General features: G+C 33.7%; 1 protein-coding gene across 4 annotated transcripts in view; it reads right to left on the reverse strand.

Annotated features, from left to right (window-relative positions):
- The window catches only part of KIF2A (kinesin family member 2A), a 77,003-nt gene that overhangs the window by 5,994 nt on the left and 51,723 nt on the right, over positions 1 to 19,286 (reverse strand). For 2 of the 4 annotated variants that reach the window (XM_073235832.1, XM_037022300.2), the window contains exons 10-19: positions 17,553 to 17,643; positions 17,384 to 17,447; positions 16,398 to 16,489; positions 15,922 to 16,064; positions 15,355 to 15,559; positions 14,567 to 14,677; positions 12,940 to 13,007; positions 9,788 to 9,901; positions 8,760 to 8,910; positions 5,774 to 5,875 (exon numbers count right to left, since the gene is read on the reverse strand). In XM_073235832.1, coding sequence (XP_073091933.1) covers positions 5,774 to 5,875; positions 8,760 to 8,910; positions 9,788 to 9,901; positions 12,940 to 13,007; positions 14,567 to 14,677; positions 15,355 to 15,559; positions 15,922 to 16,064; positions 16,398 to 16,489; positions 17,384 to 17,447; positions 17,553 to 17,643 — 1,141 coding nt within the window. The remainder of the gene's footprint in view (positions 1 to 5,773; positions 5,876 to 8,759; positions 8,911 to 9,787; positions 9,902 to 12,939; positions 13,008 to 14,566; positions 14,678 to 15,354; positions 15,560 to 15,921; positions 16,065 to 16,397; positions 16,490 to 17,383; positions 17,448 to 17,552; positions 17,644 to 19,286) is intronic. The other 2 variants (XM_037022302.2, XM_037022301.2) reach the window with 1 other exon arrangement.

Consider the following 19,286-nt stretch of genomic DNA (forward strand, 5'->3'; position numbering starts at 1 on the left):
TCAGGTGCTCCAGCCCACTGGCTGCCTACACAGCTCCAAGGCCTCCCTCTGTGATACGTAGCCTGCTGCGCCTTCCTCCTGGCCAGCCCAAATCTGGCTCACAAACCTGCAAACCCTGCCCTGGCATCAGACCAGCCAGAGGGAAGCCCCAGTTACAGCAGCAACAAATGCAAAGCATAGAGGCTTGTACCTGTGTGCTCAGCCCACTGGTTCTGGCAGTGGAGACAGGTATAGCAGCTGGGAAGCAGGAAATAGCCCTTTCCTCCCCTCTCAGGCACTAACACCAGTCCCCTGCGACACCTGACATTGCTCCAGGGGCTGAGAAGTTCCAGAGAGTACAGGTCTGGGCACTAGAGGGTGCCACATAGAAACATGAAACATCAAAGGAACCCCATTCAAAGCAAAATTATAAATACACCAGAGAGAGTCAAATGAAATCGACCTCATGAGTCTTCCTGAAAGAGATTTCAAAATAAAAATCATAAGCATGCTCATGAAGGTAAAGAAAAATATTCAAGAACTCAGGAATGAATTCCGGTCGGAGATCCAATCATTATGGAACACAGTAAAATGGAAGATTTTAAAAGCAGATTAGATACAGTGGAGGAGATGATAAATGAAATAGAAATTAGAGAAGAAGAATATAAAGAAGCTGAGGCACAGAGAGAAAAAAGAATCTTTAAGAAGAATATTGAGAGAACTGTGTGACCAATCCAAATGGAACAATATTCGCATTATAGGTGTACCAGGAGAAGAAGAGAAAAAGGGACAGAAAGTGTCTTTGAGGAGGTAATTGCTGAAAACTTCCCCAGTCTGGGAAGGAGACAGTCTCTCAGGCCATGGAGGTGCACAAATCTCCCAACACAAGGGACTCAAGGAAGACAACACCAAGACATATAATAATTAAAATGGCAAAGATTAAGGATAAGGACAGACTATTAAAAGCAGCCAGTGAGAAAAATAAGATCACATACAAAGGAAAGCCCATCAGATTATCATCAGACTTCTTAACAGAAACCTTACAGGCCAGAAGAGAATGGCATGATATATTAAATGCAATGAAACAGAAGGGCATTGAACCAAGAATACTGTATCTGGCAAGATTATCATTTAAATTTGAAGGAGGGATTAAACAATTTCCAGATAAGCAAAAGCTGAGAAAATTTACCTCCCACAAACCATCTCTAAAGTCTATTTTGGAGGGACTACCACAGAGGGAAGTGTTCTTAAGGTTTAATAGCTATCACCAGAGGTAATAAAAACACAGTAAAGAAAGTAGAACAGTTAATTACTAAGCAAATTAAAATTAAATCAACTGCCCCCAAAGTCAATCATGGGATAGACAAAGAGTACAGAATATGATACCTAATATATACAGATGGAGGAGGAAGAAAAAGGAGGAGAAAAAAAGAACCTTTAGATTATGTTTGTAATAGCATATTAAGTGAGTTATATTAGATTCTTAGATAGTAAAGCAGTTACTCTTGAACCTCTGGTAACCATGAATCTAAAGCCTGCAATGGCAATAAGTACATATCTATCGATAATCACCCTAAATGTAAATGGTCTGAATGCACCAATCAAAAGACACAGAGTCAGTGAATGGATAAAAAAACAAGACCTACCTATATGCTGCCTACAAGAGATGCACTTCAAACCCAAAGACATACACAGACTAAAAGTGAACGGATGGAAAAAGATATTTCATGCAACTAATAGGGAGAAAAAAGCAGGAATTGCAGTACTTGTATCAGATAAAATAGACTTCAAAACAAAAAGTCACAAGAGACAAAGAAGGACATTACATAATGATAAAGCGGTAAATCCAACAAGAAGATATAACCCTTATAAATATCTATGCACCCAACACAGGAGCACTTACATATGTGAAACAAATAGTAACAGAATTAAAAGGGGAAATAGGATGCAATGCATTCATTCTAGGAGATTTCAACACACCACTCACTCCAAAGGACAGATCAATCAGACAGAAAATAAGGAAGGACACAGAGGCACTGAACAACACATTAGAACAGATGGACCAAACAGACATCTACAGAACTCAAAACCCAAAAGCAGCAGGATATACATTCTTCTCAAGGGCACATGGAGCATTTTCAAGAATAGATCATATACTAGGCCACAAAAAGTCTCAGTAAATTGAAAAATATTGAAATTGTACCAATGAACTTCTCAGACCACAAAAATCAAACTAGAAATATATTACATAAAGAAAAGGAAAAAGCCCACCAACACATGGAGGCTTAACAACATGCTCCTAAATAATCAATGGATCAATAACCAAATAAAAACAGAGATTAAGAAATATACGGACACAAATGACAACAGTAATTCAACATCGCAAAATCTCTGGGACACAAATCTGTGAAGTACGCAAAATCTGTGAAGGCCGTACTAGGAGGGAAGTATATTGTAATACAGGCCTGCCTCAGGAAAGAACAATCTCATATGAACAGTCTAAACTCACAATTAATGAAAGTAGAGAAAGAAGAACAAATGAGGCCCAAAGTCAGTAGGAGGGACAAAATAAAGATTAGAGCATAAATAAATAAAATTGAAAAGAATAAAAGAATAGAAAGAATGAATGAAAGCAGGAGCTGGTTCTTCAAGAAAATAAACAAAATAGATAAACCACTAGCCAGACTTATCAAGAAAAAAAGAGAGTCTACACACATAAACAGAATCAAAAATGAGAAAGGAAAAATCACTTCGGACACCACAGAAATACAAAGAATTATGAGAGAATACTATGAAAAATTATATGCTAACAAACAGGATAACCTAGAGGAAATGGACAATTTTCTAGAAAAATACAACCTTCCAAGGCTGACCCAGAAAGAAACAGAAAATCTGAACAAATTAATTACCAGCAACGAAATTGAGCTGGTAATCAAAAGCCTATTAAGAAGAAAACTCCTGGACCAGAGTGCTTCACCACTGAATTTTATCAAACATTTATGAAGACCCAAAACCCATCCTCCTTAAAGTTTTCCACAAAGTAGAAGAAGAGGGAATACTTCCAAACTCATTCTATGAGGCCAGCATCACTCTAATACCAAAACAGGGCAAAGACACCACAAAAGAAAATTACAGACCCAAATTCCTGATGAACAGATTCACCAGGATGAACACAGATGCAAAAATACTCAACAAAATATTAGCAAACTGAATTAAAAAAATACATCAAAAAGATCATCCACCATGATCAAGTAGGATTTATTCCAGGGATGAAAAGATGGTACAATATTAGAAAATCTATCAACATCATCCACAACATCAACAAAGAAGGACAAAAACCATATGATCATCTACATAAATGCCGAAAAAACACTTGACAAAATTCAACATCTATTCATGATAAAAACTCAACAAAATGGGTATAGAGGGCAAGTACCACAACATAATAAAGGCCATATACGACAAACCCACAGCCCACATCATACTTAACAGCGAGAAGCTGAAAGCCTTTCCTTTAAGGTCGGGAACAAGACAAGAATGCCCAACCTCTCTACTTTTCTTCAACATAGTTCTGGAGGTCCTCACCACAGCAATTAGACAACACAAAGTAATAAAGGGCATCCAGATTGGTAAGATGACATGATATTGTACATAAAAAATCCTAAAGAATCCAGTCCAAGACTACCAGATCTAGTATCTGAATTCAGCAAAGTTGCAGGATACAAAATTAATACACAGCTATCTGTTGCATTCCTATACACTAACACTGAACTAGCAGAGGGAGAAATCAGTAAAACAATTCCATTCACAATTGCATCAAAAAGAATAAACCTAACCAAGGAAGTGAAAGACCTATACTCTGAAAACTACAACTCTCATGAGAGAAATTAAAGAAGATACCAATAAATGGAAACACATCTTGCGCTCATGGATAGGAAGAATTAATACTGTCAATATGGCCATCTTGCCTAAGGCAATCTACAGATTCAATGCAATCCCTATCAAAATACCAACAGCATTCTTCAATGAACTAGAGCAAATTGTTCTAAAATTCATATGGAACCCCAGAAGACCCTGAATACCCAAAGCAATCCTGAGACGGAAAAATAAAGCCTGGGGGAATTATGCTTCCCGAATTCAAACTCTACTACAAAGCCACAGTAACCAAGACAATTTGGTACTGGCACAAGAACTGAACAACAGACTAATGGAACAGACTAGATAGCCCAGATATAAACCCAACTATATGGAACAGACTAGATAGCCCAGATATAAATCCAACTATATATGGTCAATTAATATACGATAAAGCAGCCATGGACATACAAGGGGGAAATGACAGCCTCTTCAACAACTGGTATTGGCAAAACTGGATAGCTACATGCCAAGAGAATGAAACTGGACTATTGTTTAATCCCATACACAAAAGTAAACTCAAAATGGATCAAAGGTCGGAATGTAAGTCATGAAACCATAAAACTCTTAGGAAAACACATAGGCAATAATCTCCTGAATATAAACATGAATAACTTCTTCCTGAACGCATCTCGAGCAAGGGAAACAAAAGCAAAAATGAACTCACGGGACTGCATCAAACTTAAAAGCTACTGTATGGCAAACAGAACACCATCAACAGAACAAAAAGGCATCCTACAGTATGGGAGAATGTATTTGTAAATAATGTATCGGACAAGGGGTTAACATCCAAAACATATAAAGAACTCACACGCCTCAACACCCAAAAAGCAAATAACCTGATTAAAAAATGGGCGGAGGATATGAAGAGACAATTCTCCAAAGAAAGTCAGATGGCCAACAGACACATGAAAAGATGCTTCACATCACTAATCATCAGGGAAATGCAAATTAAAAACACAATGAGATATCACTTCACACCAGTAAGGATGGCCAGCATCGAAAAGACTAAGAACAACAAATGCTAGTGAAGATGCGGAGAAAGGGGAACCCTGCCTATACTGCTGGTCGGAATGTAAGCTAGTTCAACCACTGTGGAAAGCCATATGGAGGTTCCTCAAAACACTAAAAACAGAAATACCATTTGACCCAAGAATCCCACTCCTTGGAATTTACCTAAAGAATACATATGCACTCCTATGTATATCGCAGCACTATTTACAGTAACCAAGATATGGAAGCAGCCTAAGTGTGCTTCAGTAGATGAATGGATAAAGAAGTTGTGGTACATCTACACAATGGAATACTCTTCAGTCATAAGAAAGAAACAAATCCTACCATTTGCAACAACATGGATGGAGCTGGAGGATATTATGCTCACTGAAAAAGGCAGGCAGAGAAAGACAAGCACCAAATGATTTCCCCCATTTGTGGAGTATAACAACGAAGCAAAACTGAAGGAACAACATAGCAATAGACTCACAGACTCCAAGAAGGAACCAGTGGTTACCAAAGAGGGAGGGAGGGAGAAGGAGATTGAGGGGTATTCTGTTTAGTACACATTGTGTGAGGCTTCATGGGGAAAACAGTGGAGCACAGAGAAGGCAAATAGTGAATCTGTGGCATCTTACTATACTGATGCACAGTGACCGCAATGCGGTATGGGTGAGAACTTGATAATATGGGTAAATGTAGTAACAACATTGTTTTTCATGTGAAACCTTCATGAGAGTGTATATCAATAATACCTTAATAAAAAAAACATGCATAGCACACATTTGTTTTTAGATTAGTGTGATATTCACAGAATCATTTAGGTTTTTAATTTCTTTAGTTATCCTAAAGAAACATTTTGATGAAAGGTCCTGTCTTACTTTACCTGGAACACTGCTCTGTGATCTTCTACAACTTGTTCTTCCATTTCTACCATTTGTGAGACAGCTTCATGGAAAGTAAACAATTGTGGAGAAACCTCTTCTTCCTTAAAAATAGTTTGAAAATTATGATGTAAAGTTAATATTTAATCATTATATGTGTTAATCTTTCACCAGAATAAAGATGTAAAGACAATGTCCTCATGACTGTGACTATCATATTAGTGCTCTAAAGGTCTCAACTCTTACTAAATCTTAATTTCTGAATTGCACTGAACAATATGCTCACTAGTTTTTACATCTAATTGACAGTTCACAACTTTACTTCAACAAAAACCCCACATACATAAACATAATCCATATTTTGGTCCTATATCAAGTTAAAACTTAGTCTGGCCTTGCTTTCTTTTTTGAGCTTCCTTTCCATCTCCAATGTCTAATGATTTGTTTCCTCAAAATACAGCTTTAGTGACAAAGTTTATAAAGTTGTTTTGTAATATTTTAGTAGGAAAAAAATCCTTTTTCCAATAAAATACAGAATTCTAAATATTCGTGCAAACTTTGATTTAATACTGTAAGTAGACATTTGACTCTTTCATCAACAAACCACCATCCCTATATAATCAAGTTGGCCCAAGAACTTTTTATCTTCTCTTGGGAAAACAGGCATCTGCTTTTTACCAGGACATGCAGACATTATCATCTTTCTCTCTCTGACAAACACATACTCAACCACCTTTATTTATTTTACCTGCCCACCTCCCCACTAAGCCCAGAATCTTTTTTCATTTGCTTCAGTATGCTATGTAAGTTCCTATTACTTCCATGCAGTGTACTCGTAATACTTTTTTGTCTAAATAAGTTCTTATGGAATTATAATGCATTTAATCATCTTCTAGTTTGTTTACCTAGTTTATCTTCCATATTAGTTTTATCTTTAGGGCATGTCTTAGACACTATTCCATTTCAATCTACCATGTTAAAACTTAAGACAGCAATAAGAATATGAATACATGCATCAATACTAAAGGCTAATGTTAAACTACCTCAAGAGAGTTCCCTGGGGATGGCAAAGTTGAAAGAAATTCATTCTCTCAAATATGGAGCAGGCTGCAATAACTCATAATGTCATTCATGCCTAAAGCCACTGATTAGTTCTCGTCCTCTGGCCAACCTTTCCAAATTAAGAGACCCAATAGATACAAGAATAAAATGGAGAAAGATCTGCTACAGAAGTATATATTCTGTTCTGTTTTTCCAGTATTTGGTAGGCACCATAGCTATGTGCAATGTAGACTTTGTTTTAAAGATTCTAAAAAGCAAGTACATTCTCCTCAACTTTGGGGACAGGGGGTAGACCAAGGTGAGAACCTTCTTTTTAGTTCTTTATTTTCTATGGTTCAAAGTTTAGAACTCTTATGAATGCTGCATTTCTCACCTTCAGCACTACTGACATTCTGTTGGTGGTGGCGGTGGGGGAGCCACCCTGGGTACTGTAGGATGTTTAGTAGCATCCCTGGCCTCTACTCACTAGATGCTAGCAGCCAGCACCCGGATGTGATAACCAAAAATGTCTCCATAAATTTTCCCCAAGTCACTCCTGGCTGAGACTGCTACAGTAAGCCTTGCTTTATCAATAGAGAGAAATTTGGAACATGATTTTAATAGTAGTATGTCCTGGCAGAACAGCCCAGAGAATACAGTTAATGACTCTGTGACATCTTACTATGTCGATGGACAGTGACCACACTGGAAAGGGTGGGCGCTTCATAATATAGGTGAATACTGAACCACTGTGCTGTGTATCTGAAACCATCATAACACTGTGTATCAATGATGCTTAAAAAAAAAAAGTGGTATGTCCATTTATTACTAGAATATTTTGGACTTTAATACCAGCTAGAAAGTATAAAAACATTATATTGTTTCCAAAGAATATTTTACTGCAGCTAGCAATAAATTTAGTTGACTTAAGATTTGGCTCTGGAATAAGAAAGATCCACATCTTAATTCTGACTTCAGCACTTACTACTTGTGTTATCTTAGAGAACTTACTTAACCTTTCAGAAAATCAGTTAAAAAGTAGGGGTAATTATAGTACTTATCACATTCTGTCATTAAGATTAGACAGTATGTAAAATGCTTAGCAAATGTATGCCATGTATTAAACAATTAATAAATACCTTTATCATTACAAGAAAACGCTACTATAGCATTCTTAATGGGAAAATGATACAAAACTATATAGACTGTACATTTAAAAATGAAGTTAAATAATATAGAAACTTTCATATTTCACATACAGAAAGGAATCCTGTCAATATATCAAAGTGATTATGTGAAAATGCATATGTGCTTTTGTTATTTCTTTATATCTCTTTGTCCTTATACAATGGGCACATATTTATTTTTTGAATAAGGTATCAAATTTCTAAATCATAAAATGTCACTACACATTTCAAAGATACAGATGCAATCATATTTAACAAATGTTACAATTTTGCCACATTTGATTTTTTAATATAGTTCATGCATCCCTCTAATACATATTTATGTGTCATAGTCAATTTTGTTTTTAAACTACATTTATGATATATTGTACAATTTTACACTTAATTCCTTATATGCCTTAAAAAAAATCTCCAAATTTTAATATTGCTATAAAATCTGAAAGAAAAAAGAGGGAATAAAGAAAGAATAGTTCAGATAGTGGCCAGCAAACTTTCTTAAAGGGCCAAATAGTATGTATGCTGTTGGGCTTGTGACCCATAATCTTTGTCACTGCTGTTGTAGTAAGAAAGTAGGCAGACAACCAACCTATAAATGAATGAGCATGGCCATATTTCAATAAAACTTTATTTGTGTAAATAGATGACTGGTTCAGACTATACTTTGCTGATTCCAAATTTAGACAATAGTTTTCAATTACTAAGTTTTGTACTGATGAAATGAACTAAAACTAGATAATTACAACTATATTAAATCACTCACGTTTTGCTCACAAAGAAGTTTTAGGTCATCTCTCTGAGGGGAACTGCCCACACCCCATTGTGCCTCTAAGTCATCAATTTGGTTTGATGGATGGTGCATTATCGGACGGACATCACCAGCAGCAGTTGGATCCACAGTCAGTTCTTTCACCCTATAAATACATAAGATGTATTCTAAAGTTAACAGACTTGTGCACAGGAACAAAAAAAATACCAATGTATTCTATAAAAAGGCAATTCAAATAATGTATTAAGGTTGATGATGTCAACTTTTCAGATCAAATTTACCTGAAATCTGGAAACACTTTAGGAATGCTTAGCTGTTTAACTTTGGGAATGTATTTAGGTAACTTTACAATTACTTCAAATATAATTATTATGCATATTAAATGATAATTAGCAAAATATGTAGATTCAGTATTTTAAAGATATAAGAAACTTGTAGCACTTAAATTATATGAACAGAAAATACTAATGAAGGCTCTTAAGCCAGTAAATAGCTCACTGCCAAAATCAGTATGTTTAATACACTTTGCAAATAAAACAACTACATGTAAAATAATCTTATTTCTTAAGTATAAAAATTATAAGACATAAAGTTCTATTATTTAAAAAGTGTTTACTCTTTATTTTTAAATCTACAACTGGGTGAGGGTGTACTTTCTAAGTCAAGAGGATACTTGTTATTTCCCTCCAGAAAAGGAAACTTTTAAGAACATAAAGGTAAACTTTTCATTTTAAACAAAGACAGTTTATCTTTCAATGTTAAATATGCAAAGATGACATCATCATTACAACTATGAGGGAAAAGAGGAAGCCTGAATTCTAAATGAACAGTTTAAAGCAAATAAATTAATAAAGTACATAAAAATGAAGATCATGCAGTACGACCACCATCTGCCAAACCAAATGAAAATAAAAAATAAAATAGCTCAAGACAAAAGTATAAATGAAATACTTATATACATAGCACACTTCAAAACAAACTATTAAAATGAACATCTTATGTATGTATAGAATGAAGTAGACCTGGTAATCGAAGGAGAAAAGTCGTCATATTCATAAGAAGGAGAGAGATCAGGGCGACTGCCACTACCCTGTGAGAAGGGAATGTCTGATGGACTAATTCCAAACTCCTTTACTCTGCAGCACCAAAACAGCAACAAATTAAGAGAAAATGCTCTTGTAAAGACAGCAAATGCACATTTTAAGATTTCATTCAGTATTCAGTTTGTTTAGAAGAAGACATCAACATTGTTGTGACTTAATATATTTAGAATATTTAAAAAAAATTTTAGGTTTTTGAACCTTTCTGTACTAGTAATTCTCTACTTCATACTCTTTACTTTCTGTTGTATTTTTCTTTCCCTTTCTCATGATCCTTCTTAGGTTAATGAGAGCATCACCTAAATTTGAAATTTTCCTTATATAACTCTATGACCACACAATCTGATTTCCTCAGATATTTAATTCCATGAATGTTTTGTTTATTAGCATCAGTGAGTCCTCAAAACTCTTGTATTGTAGTCTTTTCAAATAGGATACAAGAGAATTAAATCCCAGTGGCATCCATGGTTTGTAATTACTTCTTTCCTATGTGTCTGGAATGGTATTAGCTTGAAATATCATTGGTACAAATTGAGAAAACAGTCATTCAAATAATTTTCTGTGTTTGCTTCAGATGAAGAACTCTGGTTGAGGAAAGCCTTTAGCAATGGAATTAAATTGCTTCTGATAATGTCTCTAATCGTTAGGATTAACCACATTATGTATGGCTTTTCTGACTCTTATCTTTCTGATTCTCTATGTCCCTTCTGGACCAATCCCATTTCATAAACAGTAATACTTCCTGTTTGTCAGGTCCTTACAGCAATCTTGTGATATTATTACTGCCACCTTACAGATGAGAAGTTGGCTGAGAGCAATGAAGTATTTCACCCACGGTCATTTAATGAAAATGTGACATAACTGAGGTTCAAACCTAGCTTTGAGTACAAACATTATTTAAACACTTCAGTATACTAACCATATTCTTTTTCTCATTACTTCTCTTAGGTTTGAACTAAATCAAATTACTGTTTTTATAGGTCAAAAATGGACATACTGATCAAACCAATAATTTCAAGTAGAACCAATTAATAAATTTCTTCTACTTACAATCTTTCTTTGACCTATTAGTAATATCTACTGTCAATGTTCAATACTGAATTCATTTGCGTTTCATCATTTATAGTCACTTTGGAAAACTTATTTACCACACATGCTGACAAACTTAAATTTCTAATACTGCCTTAACTCTTTTTATATCCAACCCCATTCTTATCTTATTCTTTTTTCCTCCTAATTTAGATACCCTGTTATCCCCTAACTACACATCTTTATTCTATTCAAAGCCCTCTTGCCCAACCCAAACACTATATACTATATATAAGAATTATATTCCTCAAATGAGCTATCAAGGGAGGCTGAAAATCTTTATTCTTAGAGATTTGGAAATAAAAGACAAAATTATGTGTCCTAGATGGTTAGTCATGTTGTACATTATATGGTAATAAATTAAAACATTTACTTGAACCTAAACAAACTAGAGGAATGTCAGCCAAATATAGCATTTTCACAGTAGGGGGAATTCCTTTACTGTCAGAAATCTGAAGACACGGAGGGATTTTATTTGTTTTAATTCTGCAACATGGCAATATTCTGCTACCCTAAGACATTTCTCATCTCCCACATAAACAATTTTGAAATAAGCATGTAAAATTGATGATAAAAACCCCATATGTCAAAAATGTTCATTACAAACATCAAACTTAAGTACTATAAATGTCTGCAGCTCAGAGCTTTTAATTCAAAGTTTAAAAGGGACTAAATTTAGAAATAAAGTTACACTATATATTTAAATAAGTTATGTTTTAATACCTTTTAATGTACAGTCAGTAGGTTTATACTTTCCAACAGGTTTTACTACCATTTAAAAAAAATCTCAATTGAAAAGCAAGATACAAAAAAACAAAGGGTATGACCTAATCCACTTACGTAAAGTTTAAGTACAGTTACCTATGTTGTTCAGGGAAAATATTTTTAAAAGGGAAAAAAAGGAAAACAAGAAAATTATTGCACAGGGGTCAGGTCAATGGCTACCTCAAGGAAAAATTAATGGATTTGGACATTTAAGATTTGTGATCAGAAAGGGGCACATGGGGAAATTTTTCGGGGGGGCTGGAAATATCTTATTACTGATCTGAGGATAGGAATTTTCACTTTATAAGTATTTATTGAATTAGTCACTTACATTTTGGGGAATCTCCTATAGACATGTATATCACATTTTAGCAGAAGATTACAAATAAGATTTCCATCATTAACACAAAAAAGAACAAATGATTGTGTTTAGCAAAATTAAGAGAATCTTCACACTAAAAATGTAATACAAAAGGGAATTTTATATTCAAGTTAAAGTCACAAATGCAGTATGTGACAACAGACATTTAAAACTATATAGTCATTCAAAACAGGAGTAAAGGGAACAATTTATAGAATAAATATAAATATATATCACAATCTGAAGTTCCAAGGATATTTTATGGCCATAAGGAATACACTGCTTTAATAGGCTATAGTGCCTTTTGTACTTCCATTTGTAGTAATTCAGTTGTCCATTAAAGTTTTAACACTACTGAAATAATAAAATATAATCTATTTGAAAACCAGAAAGAACTCTGGTATCACTTCTGAAGCAAACCCTAGATTCCCTACATATAACATGTAATATTATCAGAAATAATTTTCAGCAGAGAGAAAAATAATGTAAGAAATATAGACTGGCCCCTGCTGAAGCTCACTTACTTTAGAGTCTTAATATGACAGGAGTAATTTGCAAGAATATGACAGGAATATATTTAAGTGTAGTGAAATATTATGAAATACAACTTGGTGAAATGGAAGAATATAATCTGGGATAGAAAGACCAATGACACTAAAGATTTAAATCTCTTCACAAATCACACATTTCCAACATTTTTTAGAACTTGACAAAATGATTCTAAATATCATCTTAATGAATAACATGCAAATTTTTTTTGAAAATTTAAAGAACAATGTTATAAAATATGCTATCAGATATTAAATTAGATACTATTTTTATTCCCTCAATTTTCAAAACTGATAATCATTTATCATACCTATTTGCATATCTTAATGTATTAAGAGTGTTTTCACATGATGCCATTCCTGGAGAGATTGTGGCAATCTATGGGAGAAAATGCAAAGGTAAAGAAAATGTTATAAATGATGAAGGCAGTAATACTGATATACAGCTCATTAAGGTCTAATCGTAAAATGATTATCTAAAAAAAAGATTTACTAATGATATCTGAACTCCAAGAAAATTTGCTATCTCATACCCATAAGCTGATTAATAATTACAAACTCAGGTTAAAATCTAAACAACTCTCTGAAGGCAACAGAAAATGACCAAAATTGGGCAGGAAATGGAAGTTAACAGCTGCAAGAGGCGAAAAGCCCTGAGTGACTGCTTCCACCCCTCCCCAATAGCTTTTTTGTCAAGGGGCAAACCCTTGCTGCTGTCACACAGGACAACTAAAACTTCATTAAAATCTGAGACTCACTGGTTAAGGAAGGACAGGGTTTGGAGGTGGGGATCATAGGAGCTGGAAAATGAAGTTTGTTCCAGAAGACAACTACAGGAGGATATTTTGACAACCAAGAATTCTACATATAAAGTGCCTAACTGGCCGACATAAGAAGAAAACAAATCCTACCATTTGCCACAACATGGATGGAGCTAGAGGGTATTATGCTCAGTGCAATAAGCCAGGTGGAGAAAGACAAGTACCAAATGATTTCCCTCATTTGTGGAGTGTAACAATGAAGCAAAACTGAAGGAACAAAGCAGCAGCAGACTCAGACTCCAAGAAGGGACTAGCGGTTACCAAAGGGAATGGGTGGGAGAAGGTGGGTAGGGAGGCAGGGAGAAATAGATTGAGGGGTGTTGATTAGTACACATGGTGTGTGTGGAGTCACAGGGAAGGTAGAGAAGCACAGAGAAGACAAGTAGTGAATCTGTGGCATCTTACTACACTAATGGACAGTGACTTGAAGGGGTATGGGGTAGACTTGATAATACGGGTGAATGTAGTAACCACAATGTTTTTCATGTGAAACCTTCGTAAGAGTGTATATCAATGACACCTAAATAAATAAATAAAATTTAAAATTCACTGTCCAAAAAAAAAAATTTAACTGGCTGACCTCTGAACCACACATACACAAAGCTTACTCTAAGCAACACAGCTAAATTTAAAAGAACTAAACAGAGATTTCAATTTCAGTTGTTGCCCACAGTAGGGGAGACAAGAGTTTGAAGTAAATTCAGCTAGGTTTACTTTCTGTTAAAGCAACAAAAAGCTTTAAAATTCTTCTTTAGAAGAATGTAACAGAATTCAGAGTGTCTAAAAGGTACTCATTCATAACGGAAATTATATAATCCAAAATTACTATATATATGAAGAAATAGAAAAGTGTGAACCATATTCAAGGAAAATAGAAAACGATGGAGTCCAACCTCAAGAGGACTCAGATGTTGGAATTAGTAGAATGCATTTTAACTGTAATTAATCCTCTGTATCAGTCTGGCAGGGACTACATCTTAAGTATCACTGTAACTTTTAAAAAGAAGGATTTAAATGATTGCCATTAATGTATATTATCATTTTTCCATATATATTATGTAGATATTCAGGACTAAAACACAGTAAATAAACAGACAAAAATCAAACACTAACTTACCATGCAAGTACGAGAGTTTTCACCTATGAATGAATCTCTTAACACCTGAGTAAGTTTACTTGCTCGGAAAGGAGTGTGAGGTTTATTTCTACCTAAGGCTCTGATGCACTCCTGAAAATTAACAAAGAAAGTTTTACAGGTTAGGCTTTCTATAAAGAGTGTCTTAATTACCATACTTAAAAATTTCTTAGTGTAACCCTAACATCTATGATCAAATAAGCTCTGAAAATTCTAGCAGGTTTATAGCACAGTAAAGATGCTTCTATAAATCCTAATTCAAGAAAAAAACGAGAAAAAAAGCCAACAAACTCCTTTATTATTCCAAAAGATTCTTCTGGACACTGTGATTAGTGTTATGAGTGACAGGCAGTAGTAGGATAACAATAAAAAGTTAAAATTTTAAAATGGTACTACAAAAGAAAAACAGAACACTCACACTCTCCTGCAATCCTGCTAATTTTTGCTTTTCTAGTCAAGGAAGAGATACAATACTTGACTTTTTGAAAGCCATTCCACATTTTCTGAGAAACTATTTCTTATCTCAGTTTTGTGGTTCCTTGCCATCTTCCAAGAAAATAGGACTGAGTGAGGCCCTCTGGAATGTAAGTAGCCTCAGAATTATGTGTATACAAAAAATTTGTGGGTACAATATAAATCTGTAACTGCAAATACAAACAACTAAATTTTGATAACCACTTAGTAGTCACAACAAATACTATCATTTTGCAGCCAAGTAAACAAAATTAAAGTAAAAAGTAAAAGACTTTTCACAATCAAATACAATTTACCTTGAGTGCTAAAAGGCTTTTATTTATTTCAGCACCTTCAAGCCTAGTTTGTCTGTCTGCACTAGAAGTATCAGCTCCTCTTTCATTTCCAGCCAAATCGATAAGAGAAAATTTTCCATGTAGTTTTCCTTTTCTTCGTAGAATTATCTGAAATACTGCATGACTCCGAGATGAATGCGCGTTTGCAGATGTCTGACCGGATGTTCTACAATGTGATATGAAGGCATTTTGATACACAAGAACTTCAATTTATATGGTCAAACTACAGTATTTGCATGAAGACAAACAAAACTCCCCAAACTATCCAGTTTTCATTGTTTAAATACAAGAGACATTCTGAGTTAAGAACACTGAAACATTACCAGATTCATACAATTTAATTTGGCATATTTCTGGTATATTTGCAGTAGATAGTAGATATCACTCAAATTACATATAAAAACAGAAGTTTTTATAAACAATTTTTACTTCCAAGATGCAATGATAAGATCCTTGCTTTGTTTTTATGTTATATCCAAAGCATCTAAAATTAGGAAATTAAGTTTCCCTTTCTTAATTAAAATTTACCTGCAACTGTTGCCTATGTCAATGAGTTTCAGCACATCTTCAACACATTTGACCTCCCGTTCCTGTAATCCCACAACTTGAACCTGCTGTTTTCCATCTTCTAGCACTCTTAATTTTGTTTTCCTGTTTAGCAAGTCAAATACCTATTAAAAAATAGTTCAAATTAGAAAACTAATGAATTCTACGAAAATGAGTCATTTACAGTCTGGCAACTATAATGATAATGCTCAATATTGATGCTGAGAGTTTCAAAGGGAATTTTTAAATATCTTTTAACACAAAATTCTAACAGTTAATCTAAATATACAAAAATTATGTTGGCAATGGTTACACAACAATGTGAATGTACTTAATGCCACTGAACTTGTATACTTTAAATAGTTAAAATGGTAAAAAATGGTAAATTTTATGGTATGTATATTTTAACCACAATTTAAAAACCTAAAAAAAAAAAATAAAGGTAAGTTTCCACTTACCTTTCCACTATAAATTTCAAAAAAGGTTGCATATACTTGAAGCTCTAACTTCTTATAGTTTGGCTTCTTTAACATTAAAAAGACATCTCGAGCTGTCAATTTTATATGGAGAGAATGTGTTAAGATGCAACATATAGTATTTTTAAAAAGCAATTCAAATTTTCTATCCTTAGACTAATCAGTTAATCTTTATCTACAATGATAGAATCAATAATACAAATGAAGACAAAAGTGAACATTAATTTTACAAAAAATAGTATTAGTATTTTTTACACTTAAGGTTTAGATACCACTCAATAAAAGAATTCAATAAAAAATGCTATTACTTATCCTTAAAAATTGCATAAAATTGTAAGTAGCTATAATAGTTACTCTCATAACCATACCAATCAGAATGTTTTCACAAATCAGTTACTCAACAACAAATACTAAGCTCCAACAATGTGCTAGATTCCAATGACATAATCAAGATTTCTTTCCCAAAAGCTTAACCTCATAATTCTTTTCTAAAAACCTAAAAATTGACATAAAATACAGTAAGTATATTACAGTTACCCTTGAAGTCCTGGACAGTACCTCCAAGTCTTATTTCATTGCCACCTGAATAACATTCAAGAAGAATACAGTTGGGCCTTGAAGACCATGTTTGAACTGCATGGGTCCACTTATATGCAGATTTTTTTCAATAAATATATTATTAAATTTTTTGGAGATTAGCGACAAAAAAACTTTCTTTTCCCTAGCTTATTTTATTATAAGAATACAGTGTATAACATATATAACATACAAAACAAATGTTAATGCACTGTTTTTATTAATGGTAAGGCTTCTGTTTAATAGCTATTAAAGGCTATTAGTAGTTACAAGTTTTTGGGGAGTCAAAATTAAATTTGTGGATTTTCTACTGCATGGGAGGGTTGGTGCCCCTAGCCCCCATGTTGCTCAAGGGTCAAATGTATTACAAATGATACATAAAAAGCAGTTACCTGCTAATGCATAAATTCCTTTAGAACAATCTTGGTTCTTCCCTGAAAAGTCACCTCCCATAGTCTATATATTTAAAAAAAAAAGAATAGACATTATTTAAGTCTTGGAATTAGGCTAATAAGGAAAGCAAATTTGCATAGTTAAATGTAGCTGTAATGAATTGCTTACGTGAGTTTTTCCACTTCCAGTCTGCCCATAAGCAAAGCATGTAGCCATCCCCCTTTCAAATATAGTTTCCACCAGTGGTCTAGCTGTAAACCTTAAATAAAAATCAAATGCACCAGTCAGAGTGCGCTGTCAATACTTAAATTAAACAAATAAATAATAAAAGTAATACCAAGTCTTATTAATAAATGAAACTTACACCAAGATTTTTAACAAATCAATGAATGGGCTTAACTTTGAGATCACAACTGAGCCCATTGATTTGTTAAAAATTTTAAATAACCACATCCAAGAATTGCTTAGTTTTAAAACATAATTTTCAGCAATAATTCTGTAATAAACAATGGTCAGAATAATTATAGACAGAAAAAAATTGATAGTAACTGAGCTAAGACATATAGAAGACAACAGGGAAGTTTTTCAAAATACTAATAAAAGATGGTAACATTAGCCAGATAAATAAGACATATAATAAAAAGAAAAGTATCAAAAGTTTCAACAGAAACAGAATCAAAATAATGGTAATCATAACAGAAAAACTAAGGTTGAAAAAACTATAAAACAATAACTTAGATGATCTAAGAAGTAGAAAAGTGGTAAGATTAATTTGAATGTGAAGAAATGCAGATTATGCCTATAAGACAATGAGTTATGAGTTTATAGTCTTAATTCAGGAAAGTATGCCAAAGTATTCTGGTTTGGATTATTTTTTAAATGTACTGGTATAATCACCACTAGCATTAAAATAAAAAGGTAAGGAGGGACATGAAAAACTCACTGAGCACAACACTAAGAAATCTGATAGAAAACAATCTACTTTTTATATACGTGTCAAAAGAGTGTATGTGGAACAGTTTAAACAGCTCTGATTTTTTCTTTAAAGGCACCAGAAAAGGTAAAAAAACAAAAGCAGCAGAAAAAAGTTCTGGCCAAACAAAACTAGAAATGAGTCTGCAGAGTGATTAAAAAAAAAAAGGTCCAATTCCTCAATTCATAGAAGTTAAAAATAAGAGAACGGGGATAGGATCAGTATCAGTAAAGTCAAGAAGCATATATATACGGTGAAACACAGAATGTTTACTTAGTCTGTCACATACAAACACACAGAAACATACCTTCATTTATAATGATTTCTTGAAAATGATTATAAAAGTCAAACAGACACATTTTATGAGGCAGGAGTGGAAGCAGAGAAGGGTGTGAGGGGGAGGAGAGGGCTCTGTTCTCAGAAAGGTAAAAAATAAATAATTTATAACTGCCTTTAAAACAAGTTCTTTATTCTATTTCTATCACTCACTTACATGTTCTTTAATTTTGTTCTCTTTCTTTATGAACTCCCATACTGGCTTAAGATGAACAGAGTTGTTTTCAACAGTATTTCATTTATAACAGCTTCAATTCTTAGGACTCCATTAAATTCTTTAATTTTCTGTTTTCCAGTCATATTTATAAAAAAGGCAATGAAACATAGCATTGAAGTAACTGACAAGACAGTTCTACATAGACTGGAAGAGCAATGTGGCTAAAACTGACTGGTTAAAATAATTAGAAGTGAAGGCTTTACAAACTACATATGAAAATTAAATTTGGCATAATAATTTGGGGTATCAATGTGTAATACATGTAAGTTTGAGTTGTTCATGAGTTCAGTATGCGAGCATATAAGAATTTCATGTACTAAAGCTATTCTAAAGCTTAAATATGACAAAAATTAGGCAAATTCAAGTAGATTTACAC

Source organism: Manis javanica, chromosome 1 (genome assembly GCF_040802235.1).
Source record: "Manis javanica isolate MJ-LG chromosome 1, MJ_LKY, whole genome shotgun sequence".
Classification (NCBI taxonomy): domain Eukaryota; kingdom Metazoa; phylum Chordata; class Mammalia; order Pholidota; family Manidae; genus Manis; species Manis javanica.